General features: G+C 41.7%; 1 protein-coding gene across 1 annotated transcript in view; it reads left to right on the top strand.

Moving 5' to 3' along the window:
• The window catches only part of LOC135906151 (ATP-binding cassette sub-family A member 2-like), a 256013-nt gene extending 240815 nt beyond the window's left edge, over positions 1-15198 (top strand). The window contains exons 49-50 of the mRNA XM_065437385.1: positions 3162-3344; positions 4342-15198. Coding sequence (XP_065293457.1) covers positions 3162-3344; positions 4342-4380 — 222 coding nt within the window. The 3' untranslated portion in view covers positions 4381-15198. The remainder of the gene's footprint in view (positions 1-3161; positions 3345-4341) is intronic.
• Positions 15199-16477: the final 1279 nt, after the last annotated feature.

The raw sequence follows: 16477 nt of genomic DNA on the forward strand, positions 1-16477 counted from the left end.
AACCATCAGCCAGCCCTTGGGCTTCGCCTATCATCTTTGTGGAAAAAAAAAATGGTACCTGGCATTTTTGCATCGATTATCGGCACCTAAACAAGTCTGCGAAAAGACTTCTACCCACTACCACGCATTGATGACACCTTGACCTGCGCATACGGAGCTAAATACTTCTCGTCCATCGATCTTCGATCCGGCTACTGGCAGATTTCAGTTGATGAAAGGGACCACGAGAAGATGGCCTTCATCACACCAAATGGTTTATATCAGTTCAGAGTCACGCCCGTTGGCCTCTACAATGCTCCTGCGACATTTGAATGTATGATGGACTCTCTTCTGCGAGGTTACAAATGGATCACCTGTCTTTGTTGCCTTGATGACGTTATTGTTTTTACTCCCACGTTTGGCAGCCACCTTACCCGACTCGCTGCCATTCTTGCGATCTTCCGAAAATCTGGCCTGCAAATGTACTTCACGAAATGTCAATTCGGGTGCCGTCAGATTACCATGTTGGGACACCTCGTTGACGCATCCGGTGTACAACCAGATCCGGAAAAAGTTTGTGCCGTTCGCAGTTTCTCTGTGCCACATTCTGCTTCCGGCGTGCCCTACTTCATCGGCCTGTGTTTGTACTTTCGTCTTTTCATCAAAAACTTCGCCGACGTTGCTCGGCCTTTGACAGATCTTCTAAAGAAGAGCACGCCATTATCATGGGGCTCGGAGCAGGCTCACGCGTTCGCCGCTCTCATCGGGTTTCTGACCACCCATACTTGCCCAATTTGATCCATCTGCACCGATCGAAGTCCACACTGACGCAAGCGGTCATGGCATCAGCGCTGTTCTCGCCCAATAACCCAATGGTGCCAAGTGCGTGATAGCTTAAAAGAAATATTAAGAGAGAAAGGGAGAAATTAAGAGAGAAATTACTCCATCACTGAGCGGGAGTGCTTGGCTTTAGTTTGGGCTGTCACCAAGTTCTGACCATATTTGTACAGCCACATGTTCATTTTCAGTCGTTACAGACCACCACACACTCTGCTGGCTGTCTTCCCTCCGGGACCCGACAGGACGGCTTGGTCGCTGGGCTTTGCGGCTCCAGGAATTTTCATTTATTGTCGATCACAAATATGGATGCCTCCACAAGGATGCTGACTGCCTCTCTCATCACGCCTCCTGATCCTGCTGCGCATGATCCAGTGACCTGCGTGATGGCGTTTACGGACATGACTGACATGCGTGCTGAACAACAAGGCGACGAATTCTTACAGTCCATCATCGCCAGAGTGCAATCTGGCAGCACCGACGGCACGTGCCACATGTTCGTGCTGCACAATGGCATCCTCTACCGCTGCAATGTCAACCCTGATAGCCCTAAGTCGCTCCTTGTCCTTCCTCGTCATCTGCGATCCGTCGCTCTTGAACAACTTCACGATGCACCGACTGCGCGACACCTTGGAGTTCTGCGTACATACAACTGCATACGACCCTGGTTCTTCTGCCCGGGTCTCTACTGCTCTTTGAATCGTTATGTCGCAACTTGCGAATTGTGTCAGCACCGGAAGAAACCTCCCCTGCCACCTGTCGGTTGACTCCATCCAATTGAAGTTCCCTCTGAACTTTCTTTCGCATAGGCCTTGACCTGCTTGGCTTTTTTCCGATGATGACTAGAGGGAATAAGTGGATTGCCGTCGCTACAGATTATGCGACACGCTTCGCGATAACAATGGCGTTGCCGACTAGTTGCACAACAGACGTTGCCGATTTTCTCTTCCACGACGTCATTCTTCACCACGGTGCACATCGACAGCTACAAAGCGCGGCCACTCGTTCTTGTCTTGAGTTGTCGACGAACTCCTTCGCTCTTGTGCCACTGAGCGCAAGCTGTCCACCGCCTACCACCCACAAACGAACGGTCTTACGGAACGTCTTAACTGAACACTCACAGAGATGCTGCTGATGTACATCTCCAATGATCACCGTGACTAGGACGCCACACTGGCCTACGTGACATTCGCGTATAACTCGTCCCGACATGACACCGCAGGATATTCACCCTTTTATCTTCTGTATGGTTGTGGCCCCACATTGCCGTTTGACACCATCCTCCCTTCTGTGCCACATGTTGCAACTCAGTACGCTCGTGAAGTCATCGATCCCGCTCACATGGCCCGTCAAGTCACCCGATCTCGTTTATTAGCCTCGCAGCATATACAAAAAGAGCGTTATGACCGGTGCCATCACGATGTTATGTTCGCCCCAGGTGCTTGGGTGCTCCTTTGGTCACCTTGTCGTCGGGTCAGCCTCTCCCAGAAGCTTCTCTCTCGCTACATAGGGCCTTATGAAGTCATACGTCAAGTTAACAAAAGTCAATTACGAGATTTCGCCGTTACAGTTTGATCCATCCTCAAGTCTGACGTCTGTTGACATTGTGCACGTTTCGCAACTGAAGCGATACTTCGCTCGCAATTCTTTGCCTACCATACGCCGAGACGGTGATTCAGCACCCGGGGATCCTGTTACGGAAGGATAAAAGAAGAGGAAGGAAGAAGATCGCAAGGTGCTGGCTGCTGCGTGTTGTTGCTGGTCAGCCAAAATTTACTACACTGACACTGCTTGTCTATATTGTGTAAATACAGTCTCTCTATACTCGCAACATCCCCTAACAATATTGATAATATTCCATGGTGCTTCCAAAGCACATGCAATATATAATTTTCTCTAGCATGCTTCTGCTAAAACACTTTATTTAAACGAGGTTTTATCTCAGTATGCATTATATTTCTGAAACAACACACTGCTTAAGACCCCCTTTAAGGTGAAGTTAACAGAACCTTTGTCATTTCCCACAGTACTCTTGAAATGCGCTACATCAATTCCACGTTTTGTTGCACCGCCTTCATTGGTTCTCTCAGTAAACTTACGATAACATTCTGCGAGGACATTTTAGGTGGATATTTTCTACACCATTTAGTTTCTCTAACAGCTTTGCTGTAAAAGAAACAATTCATAAGACTTCTTATAGAATAAAATGGCATGCTGTTAAGGCACTTATGATGGGTAGTATAAATGCAGTAGCAGTGAAAATGTTGGAGCCAGAAAGGTTGTACTGATGTTCAGGGAGATTAATAAAAATAATGAATTCTCTATTTTGTTCGTTTTATGTTTAGGTGTTTATAAACTTTGTGAAGCAGCAGTCTGAAAGAGGACGGGAGCCAAAGTTCTGGTCATCAACCGGCAAACGAGCAGCAGCCTCTCCAGTCAAGAAGAGCCAGCCAGGGCTGCCACTGGATGACACAATTGGAGACAGTGATGACGAGGAGGATATTGAGGAGCGCCTTCAAAGATCTCAGGTAGACTAATCTCACCCATAAGGATTTATTTTTGGCATAGGTTCTTGGAACCTTTCAGCTAAATCTGTTATCTTTTGGCTGAAGAGCATGCAGGTATTGTAAGTAGGAAGCAGATTTACTACTTCTGGTTGTAGTAACATTTCTTACAAATTTCATATAGCAATCACAAATCTTGTCATTTGTAACACCTGTATGCCACTGGCCTACCACCTTCATGAACACAGTCGATCCCGGATATATCGAACTCGAAGGGGATCGCGAAATAGTTTTATATATTGATAAGCTGAAATATATGCCACATTGAAGCCTATCTGAAAACTCCGCACATCTCACAATCTCCCGAGATCGTGAGAAGCGGTAATTTGCCAATTTGTTTATCCAAAGCCATGTCAAACACACAAAAGCTCGCCTGCTTTAAAAACATTTTTTTTTTTTTGTCTTTTGCAAATGAATGTTGCAAGTCACTTTCATTGCAGAATGTCCTTTGATAAGCTAATTGCAATGATAACCCTAAAAGCCTGCATCGCCCAAACACAAGACCGGGTGAGACTGCAGTGCGCCTCGCAGTACATGTTGCACATTTTGATTCAGGATTAGGTAGAAAAGGATCCAGTGTGGAAGCAAACCAGCCCGGTTGCATATCATTTATAATAAGCCATTTAAACAGCCTCTTGTCTTAAGTTGGCAGTGAGTCAACTAAGCAGATGCTGTTAGATTAGAAAGTGGCGTTCAGTCTGTAGAACGGCCGAGTCCATTCCCACTGACATGTCCCTGTGAGTATGAATGAAACATGGTTCAGCGCGGACCGTGGGCCTGCGAATCACAGAGAAACTAGAACGCTGCTCCGAGAACGTCTTTGCGCGTAAGGCAGATGTTAAATGTTGGCAGATAGTATGAAAAGATTCAATTGTACAAAGCATGAATTAGTATTCACTAGCGTGTGCAAGTAAAAAGCTTCAAACGTTACTTTAATATCTATTGTTTTCTGCCATAACAGAGCCACCTGGCATTCCTCAACATGGATGTGGACTGCTGAAGGGCAGGTGCTGTCTGAAGCTGGCGATCAAGAGCAGTGACGTCTGCTTCCCTTAATATTTCTTGAACTTTTGTTTCTAGTTTTACCTTGCATGAACATGAGGCGATAGGGCTGCTGTTTCGCTGCCATTGTGATTACGTTTACCTCACTGTCATCACAGTTGTTGCAAACATAACGTACTCTTTCTCAAGGCCTGCATATTGCATGTTCTAGTCATAACCTGTACCCATGCTGAGAATCCTTGTCAGCACAAGACATATATATATATATATATATATGTATATGCACTAGAGATATTGAACACATGCTCGCCATTATCAGTGCCTCAGGACTGTTGCCAAGAGTCCTCCCTTGTTTCGATGCGCTCACATCATTGGTTGACAGGATTGCGCCATTGCAGTGTGCTTGCATGCAGCTCCTAGCACAATTGGAGATTTCAATGTCACATTTACCTTTTCCTTACACTGTGTGTGTTGTATGTGATCTTTTTACTGAGTAACATTGCTTGCTGCTTAAATACATGCATATTATATAAATAGTTGGGTCATTCCACACTAAACCCACAAGCCAGAAACTTGTGGGTTTTGAAAAACTAATTCTAAAGAAATGCATTCTGAAAGTATTTTAGAAAAAACCTTATGGACACATGAAGGCCATTTGAATTTTACCACCATGTGTGAAGGAAAACATTGCCAAAAATCAAGTGCTTTGTGCAAGACTTGCATTTGTGTAATGATAGTGGTTTCACTTAAAGATGAGTTTAGACAATATGTTTTTGTTTCTCTTCCTTAAACACAAATCTAAAAATGACCAAGTTATGGCGTTCTTGAGAAGAAGAATTAGAAAAACTGGCTGTGTAAGAAAATCTGAAGCCACTTTAACCCTAATGTGTATTTTGTGCTAAAACTTTATTAGCACCTGAATATTGCACACTGGCTCTAAGATGAACTTGAATTTAGAAAAAAATGCAATTTTGGCCTATGTTTATTGTGGTGGTTGATCAACCAGAAAAGTGGCTATTATAGAGAAAAGTAATTACTCTCGGTAAAGAAATTTTAATAAATGTAACTTTTGTTTCAACATACATTTTTTTTTTAATTGAGTGCCACAATTAAAACATTTTGGTTCACAGTTCAACTTCCCCTCATACCATCTTAGTAAAATATACAAATCAGTCTGTCACACATGGTGATAGGGGGTCAAACTACCTGTTGCATGGTGCAAAAAAATCGCAATTTCTGGCCTAAAAACGCATTTTGAATTTTTGCAGTTTTGGGTTCCTTGACAATTCAAGCATGTGGCAGCAAAATTTCAACCACATCTGTGCAGTAATAAAGTGGAATTTGTATTTTTAGATGGACTGGTGGTGCCTCAGGTAAAATAAATGTGCTCATGACCATTGTTCTGGAAGTGCATTCATGGCGCGAGGAAAAGGCTTAGTATGAATGGCTACCATCGTTGTAAAGGTTTTTTTTTTTCTCTATTTTTTATAAGCTCAAACAGTGGCATCAAGGGTGTGACAGGATGTACAGTCTACCACAGAATTTTACGGACCACGAGATTTGAGAAAAAGCTGACTATATCCGCAGCCTCACAACACAGCCTGGTATTCATATTCTGTGAACCTATTTGGTCGACTGTACATGTGCAAAAGCTAATGAATGAATCAGAAGCAGCAAACTTTGGACAGCGGCTGCAAAGAAGGTGAAATTCGAGGCACTGTTGCCCCACAAGGTGTTACTTGACTACGATTTACCAGGACACAAGGCTTTGCACTGTCACCAGATTGCATAAGACATGCGGCTTCGCACCTTCAAAATTTCTGGCCGCCGTTTTTAGAACATGCTGTGTGCTAAGCTCCCTTCAAGATTTTTAGTGCACACGTTTATGTCTGTAAAAATGGCCCCGAAGTTCAACACATGCCACTGCTTTCGAAAGCAGGATCGTTTTACAATGTTGAGGGGCACAGCCAGGCTCAGCAGGTGACCAACCACGTGCAAAAACTACTCGCACTCCAGGCTTTCCAGGCCACAGTGAGAAATTGGCACAGCGTCTTCTTCCCAGATGCTGAACACGTGTGTTCAGCCAGCTCTCGTGTTTTGAATGATAGCTGCCTTGGCAATCTTAAAATGCTGGCTGAAAAGGGATTCAGAGAGGGCTTGAAGTTGGACACTGTTTCTGGCACATGCACAGCATGCCAATTGGAAAATAACTTCGAAGAGTACTCATTTAAGGCAAGAGCGAATGTATCAGAGTGGCCAAAAAGAAGTGGAAACTCAAAGCTATTCTCACAGAAGAATGCAGAATACAAGAAGAAGGCCCCATGCTCCAGAGGAATTATGTAGGCCATTAAAACAGATGTTTGGGCGAGTTGGTAAGACATGTTTGAAACAGAACAGCGCGGTTTTCATGGGGACAAGCACGGAGAAATGACACGGACGAACGCTGACTTGCAACTGAAGTTTATTGCTTGGAACGAAGAATGTATAACAGCTCCAACCAACAGAAGAAACCAAAAAAACATACATATATATACAGCAAACAAAACTCGCCTAAGTTCGAACAAAAAATAGTTTTTATGATGTTTAGAGTCCTCTACAGGTCTCTGGTTCACATAAAAGCGAGACAAGTTGGCCTGTGCCTGATATAGTGTTGTAGATGGCGCAATGATCTGATGTATATATCGGGTAGATTTCCACGTGTCCAATTAAGTGTGAGAGGTGTCGACTGTATTAATGATTTCAAAAGAATGCGGGATGATAGTGATTATTCTTGTGATATCATAATGGTAGTTTTTGTGACTAACCTTCAACTTTTGAAGAGCAAAAACTATTTGACCAAATATTTTATAATGGTAAAATTTGACACCCGGCCCTATGCTGTTATTGCTGTAAACATGCCTTCCAGTTTTTTATTAAACTTGAGCCAGCGGTTCAAAAGTTAACTTTCATGGACCGTGTCTCCCCCTTACAAGAGCTGGATTTCCTGCACAAAACCAAGAGAGGTAGTTGTGCAACACAGTTTATGGTTCTTCTTTCTAACTGAATTCTCAGAATATAGTTGATCAATGCAGTAGCAGACCCCATTTAAAAGTCTCATTGCAGTTTTATTGAAGTAACATTAATAATATGTCTAATCAAAGGCAGTTGTGTAACACATGGTTTAGAGTTATTGTTAGGAATTCTCGGTTCTAAAAGAACTATGAGCCATGTGTTGCATAGTTTTACTCAATGAATAAAGCTCCATCATTTTAACACCATGTGTGTAACACTGGTTTATGTTTCCCATCAAGATGCTATGAGGGGAAGTCAAACTGAGCAAAAATATTGCCATGGTAATGCTCAACTTAAAAAATATTTTTCTTTGTTATAACAAAAATAACTTTTATTAAAATTTCTGTACCGAGTGTTATACTTTCCTATGATACGCACTTGTCGTAGCATGTTTTCAGGGACCCATCTGTGTGTTACTAACGTCTAACATAAGCCAAAATGACCTTTTTTCTTTGGAATTCAGGTTTGTTCTGAATCTGGTGTGCAATATCCAGGTGCAAATAAAGGTTTAGCAAAAAGTAAACATTAGGAACAGTTTTGTAGAAGTAGCTTCAGATTTTCTTTCACAACCATTTTTTTTATGAATAATTTCTCAAAAATGGCATAATTTGGCCATTTTTAACTGCTTGTTGAAGGAAAAGAAACCAAAAAAATTTGTCTGAAATCATCTTTTAGCAAAAGCACAATGTCAACCATTACAAAAGTGCAGGTCTTGCAACCATATACAAAACACTTTATTTTTGGAAATTTTTTTTTTTCTCGAGCCTGGTTTCCCGGCATTTTATGAGTCAAATGACCCTCGCTTACCCCCAATTTTTCTTGCTTGATATATCATAAGAATGCATTTTGTTATATCTAGTAAAAACCCACCATTAAAAAAAAAAAGAGTTGATTGAGTTTTGGGCTGGTGCATTTGGTGTGAAATGACCCACTTGAGATGTTCTCACTGAAAGCATGCAATTCTAGTTATTTGCATACAAGCTTTGTGAGATAATCAAGCTTTCAAAAGTGAAGGCCAGCCTGTGGTTTTCTGTACAGACTTTTAATGATCTCATGTCTGTTCAGGAACACATAATGCCATTATATTGCTTATTAGATCATGTTAAGCTGCCAACCTGTATTAATTCAGAGCATAATCTATGAATATCTTCTATCATTAAAAAAATTTTGATGTTTTTAAGAATACCTTGGTGAAGAAAGCAAACACATGGGCAGTATGCACATAGCTATTTCTGGCATTGACTAGAACTTGTGGGCAAGACCTATCAACGATGTGCAGCGACTAAGCTAGGCTGACTGGATGGGCATTCACCAAGCATGAGAAGCTGCTGGAGTGAAGGTCCAACTCATATGAGGTCTTCTGCAGCAAGGAAGCACTCAGTGGTTGAGACTTCAGGAAGGAGCCTAAAGTGCAGTCACAGGGAGCCCAATCGGGGACATCCCAGTGACGTGTGTTCAAGCAGGCGGCTCAAGTCCAGGATCTGAAAAAGCATGGTTTACACAGAAAAATAGCTCTGGTGCGCTCACTTTATTTTCCACATTACCAGTACAATAGTGGTTCCAGGAAATTGAGGCTTGCAAATGGCTATCAACACATTCAAACTAGATATGATGTGTGGGGAAGCACCTTGATTCCCACAAAATAACATAGTTGGTCCAGGAATGCAGAGAGATGAAAATGCATATATTCAAATGTTCTTTAATGTTATACTCTTCAAGGCTGTTTTCCTGTGTTATTTGTTCCGTAATATTATAGATGGCTACTCTGCAAGTTACTGCATTGAAACATTTTGCTGTGTAACCATGCATCCTGTAGTTCTGGGTATAATTCATCCGGGAGGTATTTATGTCGTTATGGAGATAGGTTGTGCAGCTTAAGTATCTACTCATGAAAGGTGTTTTACCTATGAAAGAGCAGTACAAGGAAGACGTGCTTTCATTACTTCACCTTTCTGCAGTGAAGCAGTGTGCATAGCCCAAATATGTACTGCTGCGGCATTACCACTATTGCAGTGCACCACTTAGCCTTCTTGTTTATGCATGTGATGCTGAGCATTCTGTATAGGCTTGTGTAGGAGCTGCACTTTTATTTCACAATTTTGGCGAGGTGTGGCCCTTGCATGGGACCGAACCTTTACGTGAAAATGGTGCCGGTGCAGCTGGTGAATACTGCACACCCCAGATCCTCAGATGTATCATTGCACCAGTGGTCATTGCGCAGCCCTCATCATCTAGTAGCAGCACGCGGAAGTACGCAGTGCGCGAAAATTCGCCGATGCGTACGCACGGCATCGGGGCACCAAACGCAATTGCTTCTCTGATGTAAATTTTCTTTACTAAATTTTGAGCTGCCAAGTTGGGGGTGCAGCACTTACACAGGTGTGACCCTTATACGAGTCTATATGGTAGATTGCATCCCTTTGATAGCATTTGATGAATCGTCTTGCATCTTTCAACTTATGGAAAAAAAAAAAAGAACTCCACCTTTTCTTGGTAGGTTATTCACACAAGTTGCCTCTCACCTCCTTGATGCACGCCTGATGCAACACATTAACTTTTTTAAGCATGGATATTAGCACAGTGTGTAGTTATATAAAAATTTGGCAGCTAGTATAGTCTCACTGCTGTTGACTGTCACTTTAATATCATGCTTTGTGGCATGAATGTAAATTTTTTATTTAATTGCCGTATGTTAGTGTCAGAGTGCAAGAGTGCATTTTTGTCATGGTCACTTGTCAAATGCTGGTGTCAGTAATATGTACTTAACATCATATTTACTTTTTCTGCTCTCTCTCTTGTGTGCATGTGTGTGTTAAAGTAAATCATCAAAGTATGTGTAGTCCTAAATTTCCTCTGTTGAATTTATTTTCAGCTTTTGCCTAGGGCCTTAAGTGTTAATATCATTGGCATGGTGCCACATGAACTAGGTTATTGACGTCAGATTTAAAGGTTCCCTGAAACAGTTCGAACAAATTTTGCAGAAACGTAGGGTACAGCTACAGTAAATCAGTCGCACCACAATTTGTGTGAAGCATCTCATTTTAAGAGAGCTACAGACAATTACAAGTTACCCTACTCCATAGCCATGCATTTTCTCCAACTCATTCACCAAGTAATCGGGGCTAAGCTCTGCCTTCACTGGCTCTGCGTCATGATGGGGCATCATGTTGTCTACTTCCGGTTGTCTTAGAGCCAGCACGCGAAGCCTCTCCAACCTCTCCGGCAGCCGCCTGGCAGTTAATCCCATGCGAAAGCTATCGAAGCAGCGTGCATTGCAAGCATACTGTTACAGTGCCAGGCGTGTTAGGTATTCCGGTAACCGTAGGCGAGCTGGGTGTTTCAACGGATGGGTGGAGGCGTAAACTAAAGCCCCTTCAATCTACTATTAGTGTGATGAAGGAGCTTTAGCATAGATATACATGAGCGATCTGATCTGTCTAGATGGGTCTGCGCAGTCCAGCCACCTGGTGGCGTAGAGCTTAACCAGCCAAACAAAGAGCTAATATTGCTCTAACCAAATGTAAAGTATTTTAAACATTTAGAAATAAACGGCTTCACGAATACGCTCCTGCCAAAAATTTACATCACCAGCAAAGTAGAATACACTTCGTGACTGCTATACGAGTTCTGGGTTTTGTTGAGCTCTGTGCCACCAGGTGGCTGCACCGTGCAGACCATTCACGTTTGTACCTCCATCCCATGAAACACCTGGCCCAGTCTGCTTGCACTTGCATTTACCCGAATACCGGACACGCGGAACACTATTGCGGTAGTTAATCCTCCAGCGTAAAGTGACAGCCGCAAACACGCAAATCCTGCCGCCAATCGGATACCAACAGTCCGATGCGCTGCAGCCACTCCACTCATCTGCTGCCTTGCAGAGGGACATGATGTAGCAGCTTGACATATTGCCAGTCACTACATTTGCAGCCCACAACCTAACAAGGGTGAACCATGGTGCTCACGAAAAGGAAGATCGAGACCAACACAGACCACGTAGCTCTCGTCAACACGGAGCACGTTGTAACGCAAGCAGATGACACTTTCTGTGTACCAGAAGTCTTGAGTGTAGAGACAAATTGTCCTTGTGCATTCTTTTTCTGTTACTTTCTTTTAATAGAAACAAATTAACTAACATTCCAACTATTGCAAACAACATTTATTTGCCATAAAGTTGAAAAAAATTATTGATGATGCACCCTGGGCAGCCAATCGGATTGCTCGCGCTACTGGCGTCATATAGTCAACTCTCGTCACCTGGTCAGGAGCAGCTGAAAACTCAGCCGAGCAGTGTGCTCCATTTGGCAGCGATGTACATCTTTAAAACCTTATAATAAAGTACACACCTTATGCAGAGCACTTAGATCTGTCAATTAATAATCAGGACCTACTCTAACGTCTTAGTACGTTTGTACAAAATCATTAAAATCGTCTCAGGGTCCCTTCAATAACCTTATTCACGTTGTAAAGCTCTCCATAAGTCATTTGTCATCTGGCATACTCTTGATTATATTTGTTTTAATTGTCTGAACATTATACAAGAGCCAGACACACCACTGAGGTTCAGGCTGAACACCATTTTAATTTTTAATACAAACATAAGTTATTTTTGTGCTATAGAAAAAGCTGTTCTTTGCATACTTGTGGCCATAGAAACTTCATACAACCTGATGGCCATGGTGTGACAGTGCCAATAGCATGGAAGTAGCAGGCACTATCTTTACAGGCGGTGGCTTTGTTGTGACACCTATTGGCTAGTATGTTAACTAAAATTTAGAAAACCAAAAGATTGTGCACTATTCCCTGTGGGCTGCCCATGAGTGCATTTTTAATAAACATGTGCATGTGCAACATTTCTGGTCTGCACACACCAGCTTAAGTCTGGATACCATGGTTAGTGCAAGAATGTTACATTTGTTTGCAGTATAGACATGCTGCCTCAAGTATATAGTGGTGCAGTGCACACTCACGGGTGTTACCAATGCAGTGCACTTCTCATTGACCAGCCAAACATGCAAGCCATGAAGAAATCAAACTTTTGTGCAGCACCCATGTGGTACCTACTCTACTGAAATGCAGCTCCTGTATGGTATTGACGTTTGCACCTGATGGTGCAGTCGAGCCTCAACAAACATCTGCTTGATGAAATTCTTTCATTTATTCATTTGCATAGAACACTTCCATAGAAGGCACATTTTTCTCGATTTAGTGAACTAGTTTTGCATTGAGAAAGGATAGCAAGTTACGTTAAGTCAAACTGCATAGAATAGGTCATACCTCTGGAACACAACCAAGCCTGCTTGTGATTCATGGTTACTATACTTCAGCGCAAAGACAAGAGACAAAAGAAAGGAAGTGCAAAACACGAGTGCCGTCTCGTAACTGAATTTTTATTGGGAGCTACCCAGAATATTTACATATACAAAAAGAAAAAGAAAAAAAGAACAGAATAAACAAGAATCAAACCACCATCCAGCGTCCTAGGAAAAAACAAAAAAAAAACAAGACATGATGCACTCTAGATCCGCACGGGCAATCTAAGACAATTTATCAATATGGTAGTATTCCGTGTCGTGTAAAGTTAGTTATTCCTGGCTGACATATGCGCCCATGTGCGGAACTGCGAACTAAACACTTCAGTGCTAAACGGTAGGAGCGGTGGTGGTTTCTTTCGTTATTTCATGGCATATGCAACAGATGGCTGGATCAGCGGCAAATACGATGCCGTGGTGGCTTTCGCGTGTCGCTACGTTCCAATTTTAGATTTTGAAGGATCGAAAAATTCCTTTCTTGATTTTACAAACTTCTCGATTTAACGAAATAATTCTAGCGTGGTCATCACATAGTTGAACTGAGTTTCAACTGTAGTTGCATTCAAAAAGTAGTCCGAGTAGCTCAAGATGACTGAAACAATACTCCATTCGTCATGTTTGCCTACCACTTTTTAAAAATGTTTGGTTCAAGTTATGTACAACACCTAGTATACTGCAAATATTGCGACATCAAGTGATAGCGACTCCAGCATGGAGCAACTTGTTACAGTTACCAGATTTCTTTTTGTTCTTTTGGCAATAAAACATTGAGTTCTTTTCACTATTTTGGTTTCTTTATCTGATAAACATTTTTTTTTTACCACTGAGCAAATAGATGAAAGGCATTCCATTTTTAATGAATCTCAAAATTGACAATATTTTTCTTGAAAAAGACATTGAAAAATATATATTTCATCAAGTCACTTAGTTTAAAGAAATCTTGCATCTCGCATAAGGCCTGCTTCTGCATGTGTATTGCCTATGCCAACATCAGTTTTCATGCAGTCTATAACGTTTCCAGGCCTTCCGTTTTTACTTGTTGGAAAGAAAAATAGCCATTGCCTTTCAGGTTTTATTCATACTGAGTTACCTTTTTTTCCATCCATCAAAATAGCTGTTTTGGTGATTGGTTGACCGCTATGGTAGCTGCAGTACTGGTGCATGCTTCTCATACTTGATGGGATGTGCTGTATTGGTGTAGGCAGCAGCCAGTGCAAAATACTCCTTTCACTCGTTTTTGTGAACTGACAATCTTCTGTGTGGTTCAGTATTGTGATGGCTTATTTTGCCTTTATCAGTAGCCTGTGAAATTGGAAGATTGCATCATAAGCATTTAAAGCATCTCAGTCGCATGGAGGATCATGATTATAAAAAATCTTATAAAAGGACTTGGCCGTCTTCCTCCTTGGGGAAAAAACAAGAATTTGTAGCTTTGGTTGAGTACTGCTGTCTGAAAAGACAGATTAGGCTTTTCACTTGTGCAACTATTACCCTGTTTCTACTGTGATTACATTATAAAGTTCCTGACTCATATCATGTTAGCCAATGGGACAGTGCTTACTAAATCATGTAATTACTAATTTGGCTAAAATCACTATTTAACAAAGTTTTTAATAGCTTGTATGACTGTTAAACAGAAGTTCGTTTGCAATGCTGCAGTGATATTGAATTGCTGTGAGCCTCGGCATAACTATTGTGTTTGTTGGTGTGAAACCTAGACGAGTGGCACCAACTGCGAAAACAATGGCAACAAGGAACTTAAGGCCTTCAACTTAGCTTATTACCTTGCTTCTTGACAGTAAAAGACAACTGATTATTATTTAAAAACTTTATTTTTATATATTTTTTGCATGCATAAAGGAAGCTTGCATGTACAAAAGAAACAATAAATACATGAGCTACAAGCAAGCAAGCAAAAGAAACTGCATCATTGGTCAACTGACAGTGTAATTTGACCTAACAAAACTTCATTAGATTATTTTTTCTTGCGCCATGTAGCTGTTGCAGCATATTGTAAGGACTGTTTGCTGTGTGCTTGCAAGTTGGGCTTGCTCAAAGGCACCACTTGTTTTTCCTGTGCTCATTATATTGATTTTGGCTTGCACTACTTGATTTTATGTGTTTGCCTCTGTTGGTTACCTTCCCTTCAAGACCTTGCACTGCACCATTATTAATTACTTAGTCTCATTTTGAAGCATAGCATTCTGTTCAGATCTTCCATGTGCCTTTGCTTAAAGCAGACAGGTGTGAAAACTTTGTTGTGTGTTGTCCTCCCACTCTGCCCTTGTAAGCTAGTGGTTGCTATAGTTACTGTCAGCAAAAACTTCTCTCGTGGAAAAGGTTGCTTAGCAAGTTTGGCGTCTCTTGTTGTCATTTATGTGCAATATTACTGTTATTCTTTGTTTGTGTGGACAATAATTGTCAAACCTGTAATAAATTATTTGGCTGTATTATTTTGCTCTCTTGTGCATTTATAACGGTATATTTTCTTGAAGCAGCATTTTTTCATAATCTAGTTGGTCATACGTATGACTTTGGCGAAAGCAACACAAAAGGTCGGTGACAAGAAGTGAGAGGCATTTATTCTAAACAATGTTGCACATAGGTAGTCTTATAGAATGGTTTAATCATGTTCATTTTCATGAATGCAAGATACAAAATATAGTGACTGGCACCTGTTATTTGTGGGGACTTATACCAAAGTCACTTGCACCTAATTTAGCAGAAGTCTGTCAGTGTGTGTACTGGGCTCTACACTTATGAGAACTGTTTGGAACATTGAATAAGCATTAAACCTGGTAAGAGTTTGAACCTAATAATGTTTTATTTTGGTCACGTACACTTTACAGAAACAGGCCTGCCAAAGCCAAACAAGCACTTGAAGGGCAGTGCATGGCAAAGTAGCATATCTGAAATAAACTGTAGCATGAAAGAACATTATTATGTATTAATAGTATATTGCACAGGCAGTCCCCCCATTCTATATTATATATTGACGCGTGTATTCTATGCAGACAACGACAATGGGGGCATTAACGCACTTCGTCTAGGGGGTCAGTGAGATTGGGCGAGGACAAAGAAGAAGTGTATCTGTTCTGTTTGTTATTGAACAGGTTGTCCTGCTGTCCTTGAACATCTCCCTGTCTCCTGTCGGCGTTATACCCCTCACCTCCACCAGTGTCGCGATACAATGCGGACAGAAGACAGGGAGATGTTCTTCAAGAACAGCAGGACAACCTGTTCAAAAACAAACAGAACAGAGACACATCTTCTACTTCCTTGCCCAGTCTCACTGACCCACGAGACGGAGTCCGTTAATGCCCCCGTTTTCGTCTGCATAGAATACACGCGTCAATGTGTATGTGTACATAATTTCAAACAATGTTCCATGGGTCCAGTATGCACACAGTTCAAAAACGAGGAGCACATTTACAGAAAAAGCATATTGCTTATGTTTTGGCCATGGCACGACCTTCATCACAGCACGGCCGAAACATCAGCAAGTAAATATACTTTTTTGCATGTGTGCACCTTCTTTCTGATATGCATATATATATCACGAACATTAAGCCAACAGACAATGAAGCCTAGGAAAGTTTTTCCCTGACAAAAGCTCTTTCCTTAGCTATATTGTCCGACCGCATACTCACATCAAACAATAACATACACCCGTCTAACTTCCCACTCATTTTACAAAACGATATTGCACACATTATTCAAACTTCCAGCACA

Source organism: Dermacentor albipictus, chromosome 1 (genome assembly GCF_038994185.2).
Source record: "Dermacentor albipictus isolate Rhodes 1998 colony chromosome 1, USDA_Dalb.pri_finalv2, whole genome shotgun sequence".
NCBI lineage: Eukaryota > Metazoa > Arthropoda > Arachnida > Ixodida > Ixodidae > Dermacentor > Dermacentor albipictus.